The 24439-nt window shown below is 41.0% G+C and overlaps 1 protein-coding gene, 1 long non-coding RNA gene and 1 pseudogene across 3 annotated transcripts in view; 2 read left to right on the top strand and 1 right to left on the bottom strand.

Moving 5' to 3' along the window:
• Positions 1 to 206: 206 nt before the first annotated feature.
• UBE2H (ubiquitin conjugating enzyme E2 H) overlaps positions 207 to 24439 on the top strand; it is a 100251-nt gene continuing 76018 nt past the window's right edge. The window contains exon 1 of one of the 2 annotated variants that reach the window (XM_036426864.2): positions 207 to 721. In XM_036426864.2, the coding sequence (XP_036282757.1) occupies positions 669 to 721 (53 nt within the window). In that variant the 5' untranslated portion in view covers positions 207 to 668. The remainder of the gene's footprint in view (positions 722 to 24439) is intronic. The other variant, XM_036426854.2, reaches the window with a different exon arrangement.
• The window catches only part of LOC123650964, a 50298-nt gene continuing 32529 nt past the window's right edge, over positions 6671 to 24439 (top strand). Inside the window, exons 1-2 of the long non-coding RNA XR_006740712.1 lie at positions 6671 to 8018; positions 8258 to 10190. This is a non-coding gene — a long non-coding RNA (uncharacterized LOC123650964). The remainder of the gene's footprint in view (positions 8019 to 8257; positions 10191 to 24439) is intronic.
• On the bottom strand, positions 17298 to 17803 carry LOC118712771 (annotated as a pseudogene).

Here is a 24439-nt window from a genome sequence, read left to right as displayed (position 1 = left end):
TGCTGGTAACGACCCTGGCAGTTGAGCGATTAAGTGTGTGAGGAAGTAGGAGGGGGAGGGAGGGGGCAGAGGGCTGTGGAAGGCAGGAGAAAGAGGAACTACATCTCCCAGAATCCCCCTCCCCCCAAGGAAGTCCACGTTGCGGCGGCGGCCCACCCCTTTCGCCCGCGGGACCGCCCCCGCCGATGACGTCACAGAGGTGACGTCACGGCGCCCAGAGCGAGGCCGGGGTAGAGAGGCCGACGGAGCCGGAGTCGCCTGCTGCTGGTCTCGGAGGCTGCTGGGGAGCCGGCGGGAGGGTGAGCGGCGAGCGGACCGGAGAGCAGGAGCGGGCAGGAGGGAGCGTCGCGCGGCGCCGCGGAGCGCCGGGGCCGGGGCCGGGCCGCGGCGGAGCCACCGCCGGAGAGGAGCAGCCCGAGCCGGGCGCCGCGGGGTCCCCACCCCCACTCGGCCGGACCGTGCCCGGTGTTCCCCCGAGCGGGGGGCGCGGCGGCGGCTGACTGGCCCCGACGGGACCGCGGGGGTGTTTCCGCCTCCACCGGGGAGCCGGCGCGGCCGCGGGCTCCTCAGAGCCGGGGCCCGGGGCCCGTGACAGACGGCGGGGGAAGGAAGAGAGGCGGCGGCGGCGGCGGCGGCGGCGCAGGCGACGGGGAGGCAGCGGCGACACCATGTCATCCCCCAGCCCGGGCAAGCGGCGGATGGACACGGACGTGGTCAAGCTGTATCCTTCGTGGAGGGGGGTCCCGGCTGTCGGTAGCGGGCGGCGCGGCGGTGCCCGGGGCACCCCTGAAACCCAACACAAGGGCCCTGGGGCGCTCCAGGCCACTGTCCGGGCTCGCTCCCTCCCCTCCCTGCCCCCAGTGCCTACGGCGGCTCCTTGGCACCTCCCAGGAACCGAGGGCCCTCTCGGCTCCCCCTTTATCTGCAGAACCCCGAAATGTGCGTTGCTCCTCGCTCTGCCTGCAACCCCCCAGTGCCCGTGACTTTGCTCCACGACGTTTGGACTCCCAAGAAGGCTTTTTTATTTTTAATTTTTTTAATTTTTTGCAAGATAGGCTCTCTTCTCCACTAAGCCCACCTCCAGGGTCTCTTTCCTTTTGCTTGCCCTTGATTTAGGAACTCGAGGTAGAAATTCCCGAGAGTGAAGGAAGCCTTTCTCCCTTTTCTTGAGATGCCTCCATTCTCTTCCCCTCACGGTGCTTCTTGAACTGGGGTAACTCAAGTGACCTCCTTTATCCCTAATTCCTTTCTATATTAGGAAGAGAGTAGCCTGCTCATGGGCCCTTCTTGTAAGTGGTCAGGAGCTCTGGGTGTTTTAAACTAGAGACCCCTGTTCATTTTTTCTGGTCCCTCGCAGAACCCCACTTTTTTCTTGACGGTGACAAAGCCTATCCCACCCCTAGTTGGATGTGGGGAGGGCCTCCAGGGCCTCCAGCAAGCCACCCTCCATGTTGTTGTGGCTGTGACAGCTGGGGGGAGGGAGAGAAAGAGGATCTCCTTGACCAAATAGCCCCTGTCCTGGCCACTTAAGCCTACTCCCTTCTATGAAGATAAGGTTCCTGGGGGAATCATTGCCAAATGACACCTTTTCTTTTCCTGTTCCCCCTCCCTCCAACTTCCTATACTCTGGAGGTAGAGCAGTGGGAAAGCTGTAGCTGATAAAGAGACCTTCAGGCAGTGGTTTTGGTTGGAGTCCAGACTGATTATTTCATGACAACTAGGGAAAGTCGCGAAGGTTCCTGTGATAAATCGAGAACATTTTTGAGGGGTTAATTTAGAGGTTGGGGGGAGGGGGGAGGAAATGAGCCCAGTTTTCTGAACAACGAATCGCTGGGGAGAGGGGGGAAACGGGGGTGGGAAGTGTTAGTGTGTGAAACAGTTAAAAAGTCCTGTCTCCTGCTGCTGATTCTCTCTCACCCCCATCCCCTACCATTTCCCCCTGTTGCAGGGTTTTTGTTTATATAACTCAAGTTTGGCTAGATTGTTCAGGTGAATTCCTTCTTTTCCTTTGTTACTGTTTTTGATTGGACATTTTACCTCCGTGTAGCGATCGATGATTGTTGTCAAGTGCTAAGTTATGGAATTCGCTAAAGTTTTAAACAAGTAGTTTATTGCATTTAGTTTTGGAAGCGGGGGGGATGGGAGGGAAGTTGTCTGGGGAAGAGATTTTTCTTTCCGTAATCTTTTCAGGAATAAGAAGGTGTTTATCTTCTCACTTAGGAAAACGTGGCTAGAAATTAGAAACAGATAGACTTCTAAGTTTTAGGGTTTCAACTTTGGAATTTGGGGGAGGTGGGAGTGGAGATTAGAGACAGGAGCAAGTAATAAAAGTACACATTACGTACCAAACATATTTCCAGGCATTAAGTGACATTTGTGGCTCTGATTGAGTTTTGTAAATGTGTGAATGATACCAGTAATGTTGGCTTTTCATAAGGTTTCAAGAAAACTTGTAACTATGGCAGTGTGTACATTTCACACAAAGCAGTTTTCCGGGTGTTTTTTGTTTTGTTTTGTTTAGAAACTAGGAAATGACATGGTGGCAGATTCTGAGTTATTTTTATCCTGACTTGAGAGTTACTGTCACACCTAATGTAAATTTCTACCTAATGTTTAATTGGGATGGGGGTGGGTGAGAGAATGCCAGCTGGTTTTGATCAGTGTCAGATTCTCAAATTATATACATATATATTTTTAGAAGACTGAGGGTAGAGGGTGAGGCCTAACTTGACCTGATGCCTTTTCCATACAGTGCCTTTTGTTCATTTAGTAGTTGTGGCATCTAGAATGATTACCGCGTTTAGGAGTCGGGGTGTGGGGGGCGGAGAGGGAGAGGAAAACAGACAAAGAACAGCAGGGTGTCTTTCTTTTTTTCTTCCCCATAAGTGGCTTGTTTCATAGCTTATTTTTAGTAGAAGATGAAGAAAGGCTAAGATGCACTGGCCTTCTGTTCTTTCCCCACCTTCCTCCTTTCTGACAAAAGAAAGCTGAGGCGCTTTAAAATCATAGATCTCTGAGATAGGACAACCGTCTGGGGATTTAAAAGGCAGAGGTTACCTTTGTTTTGTGTTTATTATTTTCTGGGCTCACATAGTTTGGAAGTTAAATTTCTCGTTGTTTCCTTTTGTGTGTGTGTGTGTGTGTGTGTGTGTGTGTGTGTCTTGTGGGGTTGGGTGATTTTGTGGCCTCCTTTCTCTGTTGAATTCACATTAGTAGGCCCAAATGGAGCCAGCAGTTTTGGAGCATGGTATAATTAGCAAAAAAATGTAAGGGAAAAAATTGCCCAACCCACTATGAAAATGAGTACAATCGTGTAAAAGGGCCCGGGGTTGAAAATGAAAGATAGAGGAGAGGAAGTAGAAAAGGTCTGAAGGAATGTATGTGCTTGCTTTTTGCCCCTCAGTGTCCCTTGATGATTTCTCTGGTGTGGAGGCTGATAACTGGTTTCATTGCAATCTCCTGTTTCAGCCCATTTTTGGATGTCTCCTGAGTGTAATTATGCCATCACGATTTACAGCCTCGTAGGGAACCCGTATAATAGGAAAGTAGTGGTGTGTGGGGGTAGGGAGGGAAGAGGATGTGTAACAAATTGGCCCCTGCCTCCCACCACCTCGCTGGGAGACACAGATTCTGGTGGCTTATAGAGCCGGGCTTTGGTAGGAGAACTGACTCCCAAGTTATGCAGGGAGTGAGTGTTTTGCACCGATTCTGGGCGATTATGTTCTGAAACTCTGACTCATTCATTGTTTCTCTTCTGATCCTTTGCTGAGTGTTGTGCAAACCTCTCCGGGAGCCTAGAAGCTGATGTACATACATGACTTTTGGGCCTTGTTAAGAACATGTCCTGATCAAGAAACTTGCAGTTAGCCCAAATCCTGTGGCATGGCTGTGAATAGTGTGGCCGTTTGTCTGCAAAGTCAGGTAGATCAGTAATCCTGTGCTGTTTCCAGTTTGGCAACCTTTGCGGTTTCCAGCTCAAACCCTGCTGGTTATTTAGATTGTCTGAGAACTGGGACTCTGGTGACCTTAAATCGTGATTTGCCCTAAAGGAATATCAGTTTAAATTCTCCCTGGTGGAGGAACAAACAGCTCAGATTACACGGGTTTCCTTGTTGGTGGGGTTAGACGGCTCACCCTGTTGCACAGCCTGGTGATCCTTTTATCTGTGAACCAGTGGCCCCTGCTGAAGGCTGGAGCTACTTGTTTTGGAAAAGCGTTTGCAGGCGAAAGGCCGCAGGCACAGCTCCTCACCGCTCATTGGCTGCGCTGTTACTACCCGGAAACGGCGGAGGGGCGGAGCTTCCACCAAACAGCTGATGGGGTGTGTGGCCAGAAGAGTGTTTACATGCAAAAGAAGTTGGGGCTGGGGAGTTCTTGTGCGTGGTGTTACAGGATGAAGTGCATTTTCAAGGTTTAAAAGGAAGAGAGGAAAGTCTACCCTGATAGAGTGGAAGAAATGTTCAAGGTTAAATCAGAAAAGTAAATGTGATGATGATGGGAATTTGGCATATACTGTACTTGTTAACTGAGATTTTGGAACTTATTTTATAATACCAAGAATTTTCAGAGGGAGCGCAGAAGTTTAAAACAGGATATGTTGCTACTTTAAGTATACTTCACTGACTCACGCAGAGATTTAAAAGTATGGTAGAAATGTCAGCTTCCCCTGCAAAAGTGCCCCTAGAAAGGGGCAGTGACTTACACTAAATTCATTAACAGTGTTAGTGAGTCCTGGCTGTCTGCTTTAGGATTCAAAAGCTTTTAATAACAGTTCATCCCCTCACATGTTTGAGTTACCCCTTGATGCCAGGTTTGATGTAAGGTTGCTGGGGTAATTTAGTAGGGAAAAATTCAGTGTGGATAGTCATGACGCTTCTGTAACAAGTCAAACTTTTTTTTTTTTTTTTTTTTTAAGGTTAGCACTGTATATATCTCTCTTCTGAATAATTTGTATTTAATTTCAGGATTTACTTTTCAAGGAATGGAAAGGTTAAAATGTGAATTTATGTGATGGGATGTATGGTAATCTGTTCCTGTTATTTAAAAGATAGATGTAAAAAAATGGAATTAACAAACATTAAAATGTGTAGTCATATGTCTTGGACATCAACGTCAGTATTTTGCTGTTAATCAGTAGTTATTCTATTCCTAAGTTAGTAATCTTTGTTACTCTTTGATTTGTGCTCAAAGTGTAGACAATTATGTAATATTTTAACTAGCTCCAGTGTCAGTTGGGAACTTGTGTTTTGCCTTTTATTTCCTTTGGCCTCTATGTTAGTGAGATGATGAGGTGGAAGGTAGAACAGTTTAATGGTCTTTAAGCTCAAAGTTAAGGCTTTGGCAACTTCCAGTGTTCTGAATTTGTCTTCACTGCCTAGATTTGGTGGCAGATGTAACATACTACTACTTACTTGGGTTAATCAGGTACCTACATGAGTAAGCATTTACAGCTTCAAGACGTCTGATTCCTGCAGTGCAGTTCTAGTAAATTACATGCAAGCCTAAATAGTCAGCTTTTGGGGGAGGGGGAGATCTTTTGCACGTGTGACCTGTAAAAGTCCCTTACCCTTGTTGTGTACATGTGTTAGAAAACCATGGATTTGTTGGTTTCCTAGTGTGTAATTTCCCCAGCACCTTGACCTACATTTATATAGTGTTTATATTTTAGTATCTTCTTCAGTCTTAACAGATTTAATGGTTCCAAGAATCATTTGATTTTTATGTATATAATTCAGACCTGCAAAACAGCTTTTCTTTTCTTTTTTTTTAGAAAGGTGGAGGGGAGGAAGGAAAGGGGAGGGGAGGAAGGAGAAGGGGAGGGGAGGAAGGAGAAGGGGAGGGAAGGAGAGAGAAACATTTATGTGAGACACATGGATCGGTTACCTCCCTTACTTGCCCTGACTGGGGCCACAGGGTGGGGGGTTGAGCCTGCTCCTGAAGTACGTGTCCTTGACTGGGAATTGAACCCTCCACCCTTTGGTCTAACCACTGAGAAACCTGTATGGCACAACAGGTTTTCAACTATAGACCCACAATGTACATTTTAATAAAACCTTAATGGAAAAGACTTAGTTGGGTTATACAAGTACTAAAATAATTGCGGAAAATGTAGGTTACAAAAAGGGAAAGAAAATACTTACCCATAATTCTACCCTTTAGTTAGTGGTTTTCAATTTTCTGGAGGTTTGTTAAAATAGGTTGCTGAGTCCTGCCCCTGGAATTGTCCTATTCACTGGTCTGTAGTGTGGCCTGATAACTTGCATTTCTCTTTTTAAAACAAAATATGTTTTATTGATTTTTTACAGAGAAGAAGGGAGAAGGATAGAAAAATCGATCAGCTGTCTCCTGCACACCTCCTGTGTGCCTATAACCAAGGTACATGCCCTTGACCAGACTTGAACCTGGGACCCTTCAGTCTGCAGGTCGATGCTCTTATCTACTGAGCCAAACAGGTTAGGGGAACATTTCTCTCTCTCTCTCTCTCTCTCTCTCTCTCTCTCTCTCTCTCAACTATATATATATATATTTATTGATTTTAGAGAGGAAGGGAGAGGGAAGGAGAGATAGAAACATCAATGATGTTTCATCATTGAAAGAGAATCATTGATTGGCTGCCTCCTGTATGCCCCCCACTGGGGATCGAGTCCGCAACCTGGGCCTGTGCCCTTGACTAGAATCGAACCCTGGACCTTTCAGTTTGCAGGCCACGCTCTATCCACTGAGCAAAACCGTCTAGGGCAACTTGCATTTCTAACAAGTTCATTGCTGCTGGTGTAGGGACCACAATGTAATAACTGTTGTCCTTAAATGTTAACATTATGATGATTTTTTCCCCCCATTGACCATTATGATGATTTTTTTCATCATCCTTATACACACACACACACACACACACCCCACCAGAATATATTTTTCAACCTGTTGCTTATACTGTGTGTGCCATTTTTGCTTAATATTTATGCAGTTATTTTTCATAGTTAAAAATATCAGACATAATGAATAACTGATATGACATTCATTGGTATACTTCTTTGTCATTTTTCTGTGATAAATAAGATTGAAATTAATCTTTTGTGCTTAAATCTTTTTTTAATTTAAATAAAATAGATTATTTCTATTTTCCTGAAATGGTATTCTATATCAAAGAAGGTAAACATTTAAATTAAAATATTTAATTAAATATTTTGGGGCTTTTGTTTTATTCTGTTGTGTTTTTGTTGGTGTTATTTTAGCACTGAAGCAGTCAGCCTGATAGCGTGATGAAAGATGAGTTCTGATCTCTTTGTTGAAACTTTGTTTTTTTGTGATAATGGTGATCTTCAAATTAGGGATACTTTTATACTTCTTTCTTTTCAGTTTTTATTTTATTGATTTTTAGAGAGAGAGAAACATTGATTTGTTCCACTTATTGATAATGATATAATATATTCACTAGTTGATTCTTGTATGTGCCCTGATTGGGGTTCAAATCTGTAACCTTGTATATCAGGACGATGCTCTAACCATCTGAGATATCCGGCTGGGGTTCAAGGTTTCTTGGATTATAAACTCTTAGCTGAGGTAATATAAATAGAAAAAATTAGATACAGGATGTGCCTGGTTTGTGTTACCTTAGAAGCAATTGGATGACTATTTATATTAGTGAAAATAAATGTAGTTGTTTTGTTTAAATGGTGCCAATATAACTTTAGTTATCTGGATAGTGCTTTCAATCAGTTGACTTTATATTACATAGATAATTTTTGAAAGATTAATTTTAAAAATTAAAAAAAATGCAGATAAACATTTTCATTGTAGTGCCTGTCTGTAGAAGGTCGATTTGATAGGAATCATGTTTATAAGAGATCACAAGGTGTTAGATTTGTTTTATGGCATTAGAGAGTACTGCATCTCTGCTCTTTTGCTATTTATCTAAATCTGTGAATATATGAGTAAATCTCCTAATTTAGCAACAAAGCTTTGAAACTACATAACCTTTTTTATTTTACTCCATAGGAAAAGAAACTGGATTAAAAAAAGTTATTATTATTTTTTAATATATTTTTTATTGATTTTTTTTTACAGGGAGGAAGGGAGAGAGAGAGAGCTAGAAACGCCGATGAGAGAGAAACATCCACTAGCTGCCTCTTGCACACCCCCTACTGGGGATGTGCCCACAACCAATGTATAATACATACCCTTGATCGGAATCGAACCTGGGACCATTCAGTCCGCAGACCGCCGCTCGACCACTGAGCCAAACAGGTTTCGGCAAAAGTTATTATTATTAACAAATGGTACCTTATGTACAGCTTTTGGGTCCCACAACCTTCAACTGGTACAGTCGTCCCCCCCTTATCAGCAGGGTGTATGTTCTAAGACTCCCACTGGATGCCTAAAACTGCAGATAGTACTGACCCCTACATATACCATGTTTTTGCCTCTGCATACATACCCTTAACAGCTTCTCTTTGGCTTATCTGAATTGCCAGCATCACTACTCTTGTGCTTAGGGGCATTCATTATTAGTAACATAAGGGTTACTTGAACCCAAGCACTGCAGTACCTTAACAATAGATCTAATAACTAAGATGGCCTCTGAATGACTAGTGGGTAGGTAGTGTGGACAGCGGGGATATGCTGGACAAAGGGATGATTCACACCTAGGGTGGGATGGAGCGTGACTTCATGAGATTTTGTCATGCTACTCGGAAAGGCATGCTATTTAAAATTTATGGATTATTTCTAGAATTTTCCATTTATTACTTTGACCATGAATAACTGAAACCACGGAAAGGGAAACTGCATAAGGAGGTGGAGTGGTGAACTACTGTACTTGGTTAGATCACTGATCCAAACTCTTACAATGAAAGTCTTAGATATTTTTTTGTAGGTCTTAGATATTTTTTTTTTTGGTCTTAGGTATTTTAGATTTTTATTACAAATTATGTTTACATTCAAATGGATGAGCATAGGAGGGAAATGCATTTTAAATGCTTGAGGCTTTTTCTGAGTAAAGGAGTTTTAGCTCTCTTAACTTGGTGGCTGATCTCAATGTAGCTTTAGAATATATTTAAGTAAGTATATTAAAATGTAGAACATAATACATGTTTAATAACAGAATCATTGATCTTGGCAACACAGTTTGACTTTATTAGCAACTGTTAGTTTTACCAAGTAATTCATTCAATTCGCCATAGCTACCTTCTTGATATGGGGGGGAGGGGGGGACCTGTATTTTGTCTTTCAATTCATTTGTATCCTTAGGGATTAAAAACAAAACTTTTTTTTTTTTTTTAAGTCAAATTTGTTTTGTAAGTGGAAGGAGGAGAGGAAGTAGACTTTTGAGTGTGTTCTTTAGTCTAATTATCTGGATGGCTGCCCATTTTTTTCCTGGCAGTAAAGAAAAGCAGTTCTTGAATGCTGTCTTTGATTATCAAATGACATATATTTAAGTATACCTGTATTGAGTCATTCATGCTTTTGTGAACACATTTGCTTTTATCTTTTTTTCTGTAAGCTCTTAGGTTAGAATAGTTAGGTACCAGATTCTTTCTGTCTTTAATTAATGTGGCTCTCCTTTGAGATTTAGCTAGGAATTTTGTAACATGTAAACCATGATAAATCAAGAAGACTATTGGTGGCTTATAAAGCCTATATTTATCATTTCATATAGTATTTCAAATGTATATGTCTGTTTTCTATTAGTGTTCCTAGCTTATATTTTGACTAATTTCTAGAAATCACGCAAGACAGTTAAATTCACTGGGAGGAAAATATGTAAATAAACCTCTAGGGAGAAGGTATTTCCAGATCCTTTACATTATCTTACATGCAAGGTTATTAAAAGTAGTAGTGAAGCCAGGTCATTTTTTTCTAGGAGTTTGAAAATCAGAGAATACTTGGCTTATTTCACTTTGTGCAGCTAGGCAATTGTTTATCAAACTTATACTTATTTATGCTGAAAATGTATAGTAGTTTACAATTTTGCTATATACTTCCTGAATATAAAACTAGGCTGTGCCTTAGATTTGCTTTAATTTTTAGTGAAGTCAGGCACACTGGAACATGGCACCTGAATTTTGTGTTCTTATATTTTAAAGGCACTGGTCTCTCTTTGTCTATGAAGAATTTGTAAGCTAATATTATATACAGTCTAGTCAGTGTTCCTGAGATCAAAAGCTACTAACTATTTTCTTTAAGTCCTCAAGGTAGGAAGTCTAGAGATCTCTATCACCCAGTATCTTCCTGTGCTCTTCAGACAAGGTGAGAGGGAATAGTAGTCAGTCCCCTGTCCCCACCGGAGCTCATTCCCGGCATTGAGTTTTGGCCCCTTTGCATCTTACTCTTTTATTAGATAGGATTATAAAGTCAGTTTCACCACTTATTGGTCACTGTTATTATGTGAAAAATATAATTAAAACAGTATAGCCTAATGCCTCAGTTAATCTTGTTTATGAATTCAAGATTCATAAATAAAACAAAATATCTTAGTAGTTTTTTTTATTTTTATATTTTATTGATTTTTTAAAATTTTCTTTATTGATTAAGGTATCACATATTTGTCCTCACTCCCCCATTCCAATCTTCCCTCCTATTAATGCCCCCGCCCCCCTGTTGTCCTTGACCACTGGTTAGGCTCTATGTGTGTACATACATCCTTTGGTTGTATTTTATTGAGTTTTTTACAGAGAGGAAGGATAGAAACATCGATCAACTGCCTCTTGCACACCCCCTACTGGGGATGTGCCCATAACCAAGGAACATGCCCTTGACGGGAATTGAACCAGGGACACTTTAGTCTGCAGGCCAACGCTCTATCCACTGAGCCAAACTGGTTTCGGCTTAGTAAGTTTTTATTTAAATGTTCTGATATCTCTGTACAACAGTAGATTACATGGCATTGTGTTTTGTATTCTTTTTTAACTCTTTTTTTGTGTTGTTAATTCTCCCCTGAGGATATTTGTCCATTGATTTTTAGAGAGAATGGAAGGGTGGAGAGACAGAAACATTGATGTGAGAGAGACATATCTATTGGTTGACTCCCGCACATGCCAATTGGCCAGGGCATACTTTAGTATTCTCTGAGTTGTATGTGCCCTGTCAATTTCAAAAATAAAATAAGACCGTCAGAGTGCCTGATTTATAGAAGCTTTTATCAGACTAGAATGGCAGCATGCTGATCCTTTCAAAATTTTATATATTTAATTACCTGAATGATATATATATTTATTTATTTATTTTTTTAAATCTTCATCCAAGGATATTTTCCCATTGATTTTTAGGGAGAGTGGAAGAGAGAGGGAAAGACAGAAACATTGATGTGAGAGGAACACATCAGTTGGTTGCCTCTGCATGAGCCCCAGGGCCCGGGAAGTAGCCTGCAACTAAGGTATGTGTCCTTGACCAGAATCGAACCCGGGACCCCTTGGTCCTCAGGCCAACGCTCTACCCACTGAGCAAACCAGCTAGGGCTATATTTTGTTATTTATTTATTTATTTATTTTTATTTTTTAAAATATATTTTATTGATTTTTTACAGAGAGGAAGGGAGAGTTAGAGAGATAGAGAGTTAGAAACATCGATGAGAGAGAAACATCGACCAGCTGCCTCCTGCATACTCCCTACTGGGGATGTGCCCGCAACAAAGGTACATGTCCTTGACCGGAATCAAACCCGGGACCTTTCAGTCCGCAGGCTGACACTCTATCCACTGAGCCAAACTGGTTTCAGCATATATTTTGTTTTTTTAAAAGGTAAATTAGGGAATGGGAGTAAAATAATATTCTCAGAGCCAGGATAGGATCCTGTCAGAGTTTGAAACAGTTCTGTATTTAAGCATTTAAATATTTTACCATTATGCTTTTTTAAAAATATATATATTTTATTGATTTTTTTACAGAGAAGAAGGGAGAGTGACAGAAAGTTAGAAACATCAATGAGAGAGAAACATCGACCTGCTGCCTCCTGCACACCTCCCACTGGAATGTGCCCACACCAAGGTACAAGCCTTTGACCAGAATCGAACCTGGTACCCTTCAGTCCACAGGCTCTATCCTCTGAGCAAAACTGGTTAGGGCCCATTATGCTTTTTAATACTCTCCAGATATCTTAAATATATATATTTGCAGAAAATTTAGGTGCCAACATTTTTATTGATATTTAAGCTCTGAGTGCCTATAGTGGATCAGTTTTGCTTCGTGTTTTAATATCTTTAATTATTAGCCTCAACATAGCTAAGCTTGTATAAAAACTTTCGATGCTTAATTTTTTAAAAGTTGGGATGATTTTATGAAAGAAAGCTTGGGTGTAAGTGACGTTTCTCATTTTCTATTGTTTTTGCCTTAATGTTTGTTAGCTTTTGACTTTTTTTAGATAAACTTTTTATTTAGATTTACAGAAGAATTGTGAAGATAATACAGAAATTACCTCTGTGTTATAATTTTATATTGTCAAAACTAAGAAACCGGTGTTGGTATATTAAATTCCAGGCTTTATTCAGATTTCACCAGTTTTTCCATGAATGTTCTTTTCTGTTCCAGGATTCAGTCCAGGATGCCACGTTATACAATATATAGTTGTCATGTCTCCTTAGTCTGAGTTTCTCACTCCTTCACTGTTTTACATCACCTTGATTGTTTTGCAGTACTGGTCAGGTATTTTTTTGGAATGCTCTTCAATTTCTGTTTATGTGGTCTCCCCTCTGCCCCCATGATTAGACATCATAGTAAGATTTCAAGATATGGCCAAATTCATTGTGAGTATTTGGACAGAATACCACAGAGGGGAAGTGCCCCCTCATGACTGCACAGGTAACGGTAACCTTGACACACGTGGTGCTTGCCAGGTTTCTCCACGGTAAGTTAGTTTTTTCCTCTGTGTTTTATTCTTTGGAAGCTAGTCACTAAGTGTGTAGATAAGCTGACACTCTAGGGAGCTGGAAGAATTACACTCCATCTCTGGAGGGAGTAATTGTTGTTAACTTTTGATAATAAATGTAGCAGTACATTCATCTAAGTTATTAGTGGCTTTTGTATAGAAGTTATTTTGATTTTGAATGAAGTGTAATTGGCACTGCCTCTTTGGAAATAAAATGGGATATAAATGTATGAGGATGTGGTCTAGAAGCACACAGATTTGGTGGATTTGTTTTGCTATTTGCATGATAAAATTAACTTTCTACATTTGGCTGTTTTTAGATCTATAACATTTATATGTGAAAATGAAGATAAACTTAGGATGAGTTGAAAACCTATTAAGAGAATTATAACTAAAGCAATTCTATCACCTTAAAGAGTTTTAGATCAGAAAGATAACTTGGAGCTAAGGTAATATAAAATGCTATTACATTCAGTGTATCTTTGTTACAATGCTGATGAGATACTGCAGGAACTAAACTCTTATTTATATGATTTAGCCTATGGTAAAATTGGTTTCTTTAGCCCAGCAAGTGTTGCTTAGTGATTGAGCTTCTGACCAATTCCCAGTTAGGGCACATGCCCAGGTAGCAGGCTCGATCGATCCCCAGTGTGGGGTGTGTAGGAGGCAGCGATCAGTGATTCTCTCTCATCATTGATATTTCTCTCTCTCTCCCTCTCCTTTCCTCTCTGAAATCAATAAAAATACATTTTTTAAAAGTATATGCAGCCGAAACTGGTTTGGCTCAGTGGATAGAAATCGGCCTGTGGACTGAAGGGTCCTGGGTTCGATTCTGGTCAAGGGCATGTACCTTGGTTGCAGGCACATCCCCAGTGGGGGGTGTGCAAGAGGCAGCTGATCGATGACTCTCTTCTCATCAATGTTTCTAACTATCTTTCTCCTTTCCTCTCTGTAAAAAATCAATAAAATATATATATATTTTACAAAAGTATATGCAATGTTTTATTTTCTTGAGCAGAGTATATTTATTTATTTATTTATTTATTTTTTTAAATCAATCTTTATTCATATTATTACACAGGTTCCTCGTTTCTTCCCCCCTCCACCAGGTTCCCACCCCACCCTCTGCCCCCTCATCCTCATCCATTGGTGCACAGTTTATGTTCAGTCTCTTCCTCCCTCCCTTTCCCCGATAGTAAATCCCTTTTCAGATAGCAAATCTGTTACTTAGCATTTTCTCATATCAATAATACCTCCACATGCCCAATGATACACTTCACACAAAAGACATTTCCTAATAGGACAACCAGCCTCATCCAGGCCCCACCCAAGGCACTCACAGATCAACACCCCAGGACTATATTAACTCAACACATCCAGATATAAGCCTTCATCACTTGATTCAGCAGACCCTCAAGTTCCCGCAAAAGTTTCCAGCCATGTCTGAGAGGCAGTCGTGGGGCAGGGGCAGGTGAGGAGCGAGCTGTTTTGGGCCAGGCTGCTCCGGGCCTGGCCTCTGTTGCTCTTGTTTGTTCCACAACCAGCTGCTCCGTGTCTGGTCACTGCCGCTCCTGACCCAGTTGCTCTGGACTTGGCTGTTGCTGCTACAGGCCTGGCCACACCCGACTCGGCTGCTCTGGGCCCAATTGCTCCGGGCCCGGCCGCTCCGGGCCTGGCTGCTCCCAGCCTGGCAGCCGCTGCTCCAAGCCTGGACGCACCCAGCCTGGCAGCCGCTGCTCCAGGCCTGGCTGCACCGGACCCGGCTGCTCCGGGCCTGGCCGCTCCCAGCCTGGCAGCTGCTGCTCCCAGCCTGGCCGCTCCCAGCCTGGCAGCCACTGCTCCGGGCCTGGCCACACCAGACCCGGCTGTTCCGGGCCTGGCCGCTCCCAGCCTGGCAGTTGCTGCTCCGGGTCTGGTCTCTGCCACTCCCGACCTAGTTGCTCTGGACTTGGCTGTTGCGAGCAGAGTATATTTAGAGCTGATGCTATAAAGCAGCAGTAAGATATTAAAATTTTGCCTAACACATTTGATCTAGATTAAAAAGTTAAGCCGAAGATTTTATTTCTCAGGGGCTTTCTTAAAAATAGTGAGGAAGAAAGGTAGAAACTGAACGTTAGTGGGAAATATCTCATTAGTTACAAATACTATAGTAGTAATTATTTATTTTGAGATTGTAGAGGACAGTTCAGAGTTTCTGTATCAACTCAAGGGGACACTTGGGTTTTAGGTTCATCTCAAAATGGAAGGGAAGTATAGAATATTTCCTATATCCTTGTCCCCATTCATGAACAGCCTGCCCCATTATCAACATCCCCCACCAGAGTGTGATGCATGTTACAGTTGATGAACCTACATTAGCACATCATCATCCAAAAATAGTTTACATTAGGGTTCACTCCTGGCGGTGTACATCCTATGGATTTGGACCAATGTCTGATGGCTTGTAACCACCGTTGCAGTATCATAGAGTATTTTCCCTGCCCTGAAATCCTCTGTGGTCCACCCAGTTCACCCCGCCCCCAGCAGCCACTGATTTTTTTTTACTGTCCCCGCATTTTTGCCTTTTCCATATGTCATATAGTTGGGAGTCATACAGTATATATAGCTTTTTCAGATAGGCTTCTTTCACTTTGTAATGTGCATTTAAATTTCTTTCATGTCTTTTCATGGCTTAATAACTCATTTCTTTTTAGCACTGAAATATTCCATAGCTTGAATGTACCGGTTTGTTTGTTCATTCACCTTAGTGAGCCACTTTTACTAAATAGAGCTATTACTATTCATGGTTTCTAATTTTTTTCAGATTCACCTTAGTACTTTTTTCAAAAAAATCTTTTAGTAGCAAGTAGCTAAAGTCTATCCTGCTGGCCCATTCTATCCTCATTTCTACCTTTCTTGTTCTCTGATAACTTGTCTAGTAATGTGATACTTCTCATTCTAACATTTATTCTCATAGCCTCTTGCTTTGAGATGTTATGGCCCATTTTTTTTCGAGATAAAAACCCAGGCTACGCAGGTTGGTTGAAAGTGTTGAGATCATAGAGTAAGTCCTTGTAGTGATGGTTTGGAGCCAACTAGGCCTTCTTATGCTTTTGTCCCTTTTAACATGCAAGTAACCCATATCTTACTTTATTTTTATTTATTTATTTCTTCTTTTTTTTTTCTTACTTTATTTTTTAAATATATGTTTATTGATTTCAGAGAGGAAGAGAGAGAGATAGAGAGATAGAAATATCCTTGATGAGAGAACATCATCAACTGATTGCCTCCCGCACGCCCTCTACCGGGGATCGAGCCTACAACCGGGGTATGTGCCCTTGACCAGAATCGAACCTGGGACCCTTCAGTCCACAGGCCCACGCTCTATCCACTGAGCCAAACCAGCCAGGGCAGTAATCCTTATTTTACTTAATGATGATCTCAAATACAAGACTATCGATGTTGGTAATTCGGATATGCCAAGAGAAGCTGTATAGGAAGAGCAGCATATATAGTGTTTGGTACTCTCTGAGGTCTTATGCATCCACCAGAGGGTCTTCGAACATATCCTCCACAGATAAGGGGGCTACTCTATGTTGGAAGAGAAGTCATATTGTTATAAAGTCTAAGATGTACTTTATTTGTCCTTAGCATAGTGTTGGTGTAATAGTATGATCTTTGATAAAATATTTGAATCAGATTGAATTGAATTACACAATAAATCATGTAAATATACCATTAGCCAAGAAAGAAAATTGGTGATGTGTTTAGATAGCAAATGTTTCTGTTAGTAAAGAATGTCAGATTTGCACTATGTTACAGATTCTAAGACACTTTTTTTCTTGCATCTTAACATCTTTGAAATTGAGATATCTTACAATTGGTGGTGAGTCACATTTTGATTGTCAGCTTTTTTCTTTAATGTGTGTCATAAAACAGTGTTGTGTCATTGATGTGATGAAATAATGTAGTGCCTCCTTTTTCTGTGGAGATGAGGAAATACAATGGATAACAGATTACTTCTTGGGCTATAGGATATGCTATATTAAATGTTATTTTTATCAGGCACTGAATTGACTCTGGATGGCTGACTGTGGGGACCCATTGTTAGAATATTTCATTAATAAAGCAGTTATCTTTATTCCAAGCTAGAAGACTAGATTTCAGTGCCAGAATTCTGGCTTTTAAAATAAAATGTAAAACTCTTACAAATTTTGTTTTTTACATGCAAAGTCTTTTATCTTTTTTTTTTTTAACTTGGACATTTTTATATATATTTATTAATTTCAGAGAGGAAGGAAGAGGGATAGAGAGTTAAAAACATCAATGAGAGAAAAACATCAATCAGCTGCCTCCTGCATTCCTCTACAACCACGGTACATGCCCTTGACCGGAATCGAACCTGGGACCCTTCAGTCTGCAGGCTGACACACTATCCACTGAGCCAAACTGGCCACAGCTACTTGGACATTTTAATGAACTTCCCTCCATGTAGCTTCAAGCTGCCAGGAAACAGGCCCCACCAACACCCTTAATCTTCTCCTCGGCTCTTCTGCTGAAGACTTGGCCTTGACAATGACAGGCTGCTTTGGGAGCTTTCCCTTCCCCAGAACTTTGTAGTAGTCCGGTCGCACCACATCAGTGATAGGAGCAGCTCCAGTCTTGCTTTTGGCAGCATTTACCCGTGTCTGCTCACTGACCAGGGTCCATAGTTTATCAAGGTTGACATTTGGACAGAAGCTCTGGTTTCTCTTTAAGTGGTAATGCCTCACACCAACTTTCCAAAGTAACCTGGGTGATATTTGTCTAAGTTGATCCTGTGATGATGCAAGCCACCAGCATTTTTGCGGCTCCGGGTGCTTCCTGTGCTTGCCGAACCGGCCGTGGCTGTGGCTCACGTGGCCCTGAAGTTTTCGGGTCTTCCTCAGTCTGGATGGCATGTCTGTGGCTGAGCTGCCTTTCTTTCTTTATTCATTTCCTTTTTTAAAAATATAGTTTATTGATTTTTTACAGAGAGGAAGGGAAAGGGATAGAGATTTAGAAACATTGATGGGAGAGAAACATCCATCAGCTGCCTCCTATACACCTACTGGGGATGTGCTCGCAACCAAGTTATATGCCCTTGACCGGAATTGAACCTGGGAACCCTTCAGTTTGCAGGCCAATGCTCTATTCACTGAGACAAACCGGTTAGGGCCTGCCTTTCTTTTTAATCATATTGTTGGTGGGAACATAATGGTAGGTATTGAATTACTCACTTTCTGTGTAAAGCAGGTCTTGGGAGGTTTTACTATGTAGCTCTTGGAAAAGAAGTGAAGAGTAGCAGAATAAAATTTTTAAAATTTTCTTTTAATTAAAATTAAATTTATTAATACTTGACTGAAGCTTGAGGAATTAAATCACAAGTTTACTTTTGGCTTCTGTTATTCTGAATCTAAGCACTGTTAATATTTATTCTACATGGTTTTATGAAGACCTAAAAGTCACAGTTGCTCATTTCTTAATCTTGAGAGCTTTTTCTATTATATTGAATAGGTATATTTAAAGATATGTTATTAAATCCTATAATTAACCCTGTGCTTCTGTTAATTTTATATAAAAATGAATAGAACCATAACATGGAAATACAATTGATCCTTGAATAACATGGGTTTGGGCTGCACAGATCCACTTAAATGTGGATTTTTTTTTTCAATAACTACATACAGTACTGTAAATGTAATTGTGATTTTTAACATTTTCTTTTCTCTTTATTTTATAATACATATAACATACAAAGTATGTTAATTGACCATTTACATTATCTCTAAGGCTTTCAGTCAACAGTAGGCTATTAAAAAATTAAGTTTTCAGGAAGGCAAAAATTATACATGGCCCAGGTGGTGTTACTCAGTGGTTGAGTGTGAACCTATGAACAGGTTCAATTCTCGGTCAGGGCACATGCCTGGGTTGTGGGCTTGATCTCCAGTGTGGGGCATGCCCGAGGCAGTCAGTGATTCTTATCATTAATGTTTCTATCTTTCTCCCTCTCGCTTCCTCTCTGAAATCAATTTTTTAAAAAATTGGCTCAATTGATGGAGTGCTGGTGTGCGGACCAAAGGGTCCCGGGTTCGATTCTGGTCAAGGGCACGTATCTTGGTTGCAGGCTTTTTCCCGGCCCAGGCCCTGGTCATGGCATGTGCTAGAGACAAACAATTGATGTGTTTCTCTCACATCCATGTTTCTCTCTTGTCTTTCCCTCTCTTTTTCACTTTCCCTAAAAATCAATAGAAAAATATCCTGGGGTGAAGGATTAACAAATCTATACTAATAATATATACTAATAAAAGGGTAATATGCTAATTAGACTGGATAGATTGGACATCTTCTGGACATTCTTCCAGACAAAGCCGTGGCCGGGGGCCGAAGTAGAGATGGTTAGGGGCATTCAGGCTGACAGGGGAGAGTAGTTAGAGGCGATCAGGCAGGCTTGCAGAGTGGTTAGAGGTGATCAGGCCAGCAGGGAAGCAGTTAGGGGCGATCAGGCAGGCAGGCAGGTGAGCAATTAGGAGCCAGTGGCCCTGAATTGCAAGAAGGATAGTATAAAAAAAAATTCATACCATATGTATTGCCTTCTAGGGAGCAGAGAATTAAAAATAGCTTTTAACAACTTTAAAATCTTACTTTGAATATTATTATCTTTATGGATAGATATGGATAGTTAAAATAAGTTCTGCAGTTTATGACTTTCTTGGTATGAACATTGTATGAATATTTACTAGGTTATTTAGAAGTATGAAATAGAAAATCTTGACATCTTTCTGATTTTGAAATATGGTAATAAGATGTTGCTTTATATTTGGAAATGTGCATTAATAAAAGTTTGAGTAGAAAAAGCCCCTATCTTTTGCCAGTAACACTTACTGCCCTTTCCTTTCTAGAAATACATCCCTAGAATTTAGTATTGTGAAATTGTAATTATTAAAATGCTATCCAGTGTTAACTCATCACCTGCTGACCTGAGAATTCAAATGCTTTGTTTACCATGTTTAAGTCAAACTTTGACCAACTCTATGAAAGTGTCACTTGTTGCCATAATTATAGATGCTGGAGTTGAGGTGAGATGTCAGCGTCCTTGTCTGGTAATGAGGAATAGCCAACTTAAGTTGATTTTGTTCTTTGGGGCAAGGGTGTATCTGTCCATTATGTTTCAGTGAAGGAATCTTATGGTTCCCTCATGTCTTGTTTCAGTTTAGTTTTTCATATAGAATATTTATTATTATTATTTTTAGAATATTTCTTTTTCCCCCCTAATATGTTTTTATTGATTGTTAGGGGTGTCGAACTCAATCAGAGAAGGGGCCAAAATCTAAAATCCAGCCTAAATCGCGGGCCGAATGGTTTACTGAACAGTCATAAACTGTCATTGTGATGGAAACGCAGCGGAGTGCAGTGATGACAGCGCAGTGCGGGCCACCTTGCAAGGCCTGGCGGGACGGATTTGGCCCGCGGGCCTTGTGTTTGACACGTGTTTTAGAGAGAGAGGGAGAGATAGTAACATTGATGAGAGAGAAACATGGTTAGGCTGCCTCCTGCATGCCTCCTGTTTTGAAGTGAGCCTGCAACCTGGGCATGTGCCCTGACTGGGAATGGAACCAGTGACCTCTTGGGATATGCTCAACCAACTAAGCCACACTGACCAGGTAATATAGAGCAGCGTTTTTCAACCGCTGTTCCGCGGCACACTAGTGTGCCGCGAGATGTTGCCTGGTGTGCCGTAGGTGCAGACAAGACAAGAATTTTATAATTTTTCACTATTTTGTTTACTTAATATTTCATAATAAAGTAATTATAAAATACTTTCTTTGTGTTTATTTGATTCCTATTCAAGAGAATTACTTTATATATAGTCAATATAGGCACAGAGTTAAATTTTTTAACATTTTCTAATGGTGGTGTTTCTCGTGATTTTTTTCATGAAACAAGTGTGCCTTTGCCCAAAAAAGGTTGAAAAGCACTGATATAGAGTACCTCGTGAAAGACAGTATGGTTTAGTAGATGGGGCAAGGCCCTTGTTTGAATTCTGTTGGAAGCTACCCATTGTCTTCACTATCAGAAAAGTGTAAACAAGGAGCCCGGAACCTGGTGAACCTCGAGCTCTGGCAAGGGCCAAAGCTATGCACCAGTTATTGAGTTGAGATAATGGTGGCTCAAGCAAATTTCCTGACCAAATAGTCTCACAGTAAATTTTTACTAATATTTACTGATCTTTAAGATTGTCTGTCTGTTACTGGAATTACCTGCCTAAGGGTAATATGTGTATCCAAATTTGAATAAAAGGTTGGCAGGGCCTGCGCACCAGTGAAGTCCTTTCCCTTGCATTGGACTCTCCGCCTGGCTCCCAATTTCCAAATTATTTCTTGTCTCCTCATTTGCCTGTAGCGCTTCTCCAGATCCTAAACCTCTAAGCCAGGGGTCCTCAAACTTTTTAAAGTGGGGGCCAGATCACGGTCCCTCAGAGAGCTGGAGGGCCGGACTATATGAACTAATTCCTACTGTAACACCTCGGCTGTGCTCACTGCCCAAAAACCTGGCGGGCCGGATCAGACTCCTCTGCGGGCCGCAGTTTGAAGACGCCTGCGCCATGCGGGACTTGGTTTCTCATGGAATTCTTTCAATGTATAATCGCATAAAAAGTGTCTAAGCTTGTTCAATAGCAAGAGAAGGCAGCTTTGAATTATGATTAATATTGTAGAATGTAATTCTAAGTTGGCAGTAATATTTGATTAAAGTACAGTTTTAGGCTTTTAACTTGGCTTTATTGTAGATCCTTTTTTAAAATTCATTTTTATTTTTTAAAGGTTTTTATTGATTTTTTACAGAGAGAGGAAGGGAGAGAGATAGAGAGATAGAAACATTGATGAGAGAAGAACATCATCGCTCAGCTGCCTCCTGCACACATCCCCATAATGGATTGAGCCTGCAATCCCAGGCATGTGCCCTGACTGGGAATTGAACCAACAACCTCTTGGTTCCTGGGTCGACACTCAGTTTCTGAGCCACACTGGTTGGGCATAGATCCTTTTTCTTTTCAAATTTTTAGATTTTTAAATAGAATTTAGAGAAGAAGGCATGGAGTGAGAAACATCACTGTAAGAGAGAAACATTGATCAGTTTCCTCCTGTATGTGCACTGACCAAGATTAGAACTCACCACATGCCGGTGTATGAGATGAATGCTCCAACTAACTGAGTCACACTGGCCAGGGTGCTTCAGCTGTCACATTTTTATAAGTAAAACTTCATCTTACTAGCTTTCTGAAAGTTAGTTGATATGGGTGATTCAGATAAAACTGCATAATGGTGGCAGTATTAAGTTTTTTGTTCAATAGAAATTGTCTAGAAAAAGTTTTTAGTTTTTTCTTTTTCAAATATATTTTATTTCAGAGAGGAAGGGAGAGGGAGAGATAGAAACATCAATGAGAAAAGAGGATCATTGATCAGCTGCCTCCTACATGCCCCACTCTGGCAATCAAGCCCGCATGGGACAATGCTCAACCAACTGAACCGTACTGACTAGGGTGGTGTATATATTTTTTCCAATTAGTGTTTTGGGTTTCTTCAGGTATATACCCAGAAGTGGAATTGCTGAGTCATAAGACAGTTCCATTTTTAATTTTTTGAGGAACCTCCATCCTGTTTCCCATAGTGGCCACACCAATGCTGTATTCCCCCAAGAGTGCACAAGGGTTCCCTTTTCTCCACATCCTTGCCAACACTTGTTTATTGATGATAGCCATTCTGACAGGTGTGAGACATCTCATTATGGTTTTCACATCTCTGTGTGCTATTAAGCATCTTTTCATATGTCTATTGAGTATCTGTATGTTCTCTGGAGAAGTGTCTATTCAGGTCCTCTGCCACATATTTATATTTATATTTATGGGTGGGCAGGCTTTTTTATTTAGTAGATACAATAAGAAATGTACTTTATGTTCATACCCAGTATATACATGTTTTATATATGCATACTAGACACTATACTTTTACAAAAATGATATTTACCCATATATTTGTGAGACGAACCCTTGAGATATGTGTATGTATATCCCCTCATTAAAAAAATATATGCTAATCAGGCACCACATTTGGCAGATAGTGGCTAATGTCTGTAACCTGAAGCATAATTGCTGGTCTTATTGGAAGTGACAATCATCAGCTTTGCTAGAGAAGAAAATCTTACTCTTCAAAGTGGTGGTACCCAACTTTACATTTCCATTAACAGCATTTGAGACTTAACTGTTTTTGTTTTTATCAAAATCAACACTTGTCTAGCTTTCTAATATTTGCCAATATGATGTGAAATGGTATCTCAGTGTTTTCTAAGTCTGTTTTCTGATCAAATAATTTGAGTGCCATTTCTCTGTCAGACGCTTTGCAAAGCAGTAAAGATACTACCAAGAGGATTGAAATGTCGCTACCAAGAAAACCGAGACATGACTTCTCCTATTCTAGGAGAGGGAGATTAACTTTGTCAACCTATAAGTGTCAGAGACAGAGCAATGTGCAGTCCACGTGGAAACACGGCTGTTGTGAGAGATGAAGCTTGACCTTGGTTTTGAAACATGAGGAGGTGTTTTCAGACAGAGTTAAAGGACATTCTAGGTGGATAGAAGGGTACTGGGCAAAGGCATAGAGCTGTAAAACCACATTGTTCAGAGAGCTTACTGAGTGTTAATGACTGTGCGTGGAGTCCTGGGATTGGGAGGCCTAAGAAGAGGCAGAGGGGAATCTGCAGATGGGTGGGCAGGTTGAAGGAGTTTTGTACTGCAAAACTGATAGTAATTGGTGAAGATTTTAAGCAGGGTTTAATAGGATTTTTTTCTCTCCAAGTCTAGAAATGAATTTTGGTATTTTAAAGATTCTGGTCAATAAGGTTTTTTTCAGTTTTACTTGTTAGCTTGCCTCTTATTTCTGTGCTTTTCAAACAGGCTGATAATAGAAATTCTTTCCTTTGAACTGAAGTTGGTCATTGCTTTCTAAAATAGAAATAATTGTAGCCTAGCACACATGTGTCAAACACAAGGCCCGCGGGCCAAATCCGTCCCGCCAGGCCTTGCAATGTGGCCCGCACCGCGCTGTCATCACTGCACTCCGCTGCGTTTCCATCACAATGACAGTTTATGACTGTTCAGTAAACCATTCGGCCCGCGATTTAGGCTGGATTTTAGATTTTGGCCCCTTCTCTGATTGAGTTCGACACCCCTAGCCTAGCATATGATATATTTGCTCTTTTCTATGCTGCTTGGTTTTAAGTATGACAACAGATGGTCTTCAGAGTATTTTCTTTCTATTGTCAAATAAGAATGGGTGTAGGTTTGTACAGGGTTGGTAGTTTTAAGAATTTGTATTTTTGGACAGTGTCTTTCATCAGGATATTTTCAATCTTTTTTTTTTTTATATATATATTTTATTGATTCTTTTTACAGAGAGGAAGAGAAAGGGATAGAGAGTTAGAAATATCCATGCGATCAATCAACTGCCTCTTGCACACCCCCTACTGGGGATGTGCCCACAACTAAGGTACATGCCCTTGACCGGAATAGGACCTGGGACCTTTCAGT

This window comes from Pipistrellus kuhlii, unplaced genomic scaffold (assembly GCF_014108245.1).
Source record: "Pipistrellus kuhlii isolate mPipKuh1 unplaced genomic scaffold, mPipKuh1.p scaffold_m20_p_10, whole genome shotgun sequence".
Lineage (NCBI taxonomy): Eukaryota > Metazoa > Chordata > Mammalia > Chiroptera > Vespertilionidae > Pipistrellus > Pipistrellus kuhlii.
Note: the sequence above shows the minus strand (reverse complement) of the source record. Positions and strands in the feature narration are given on the sequence as shown.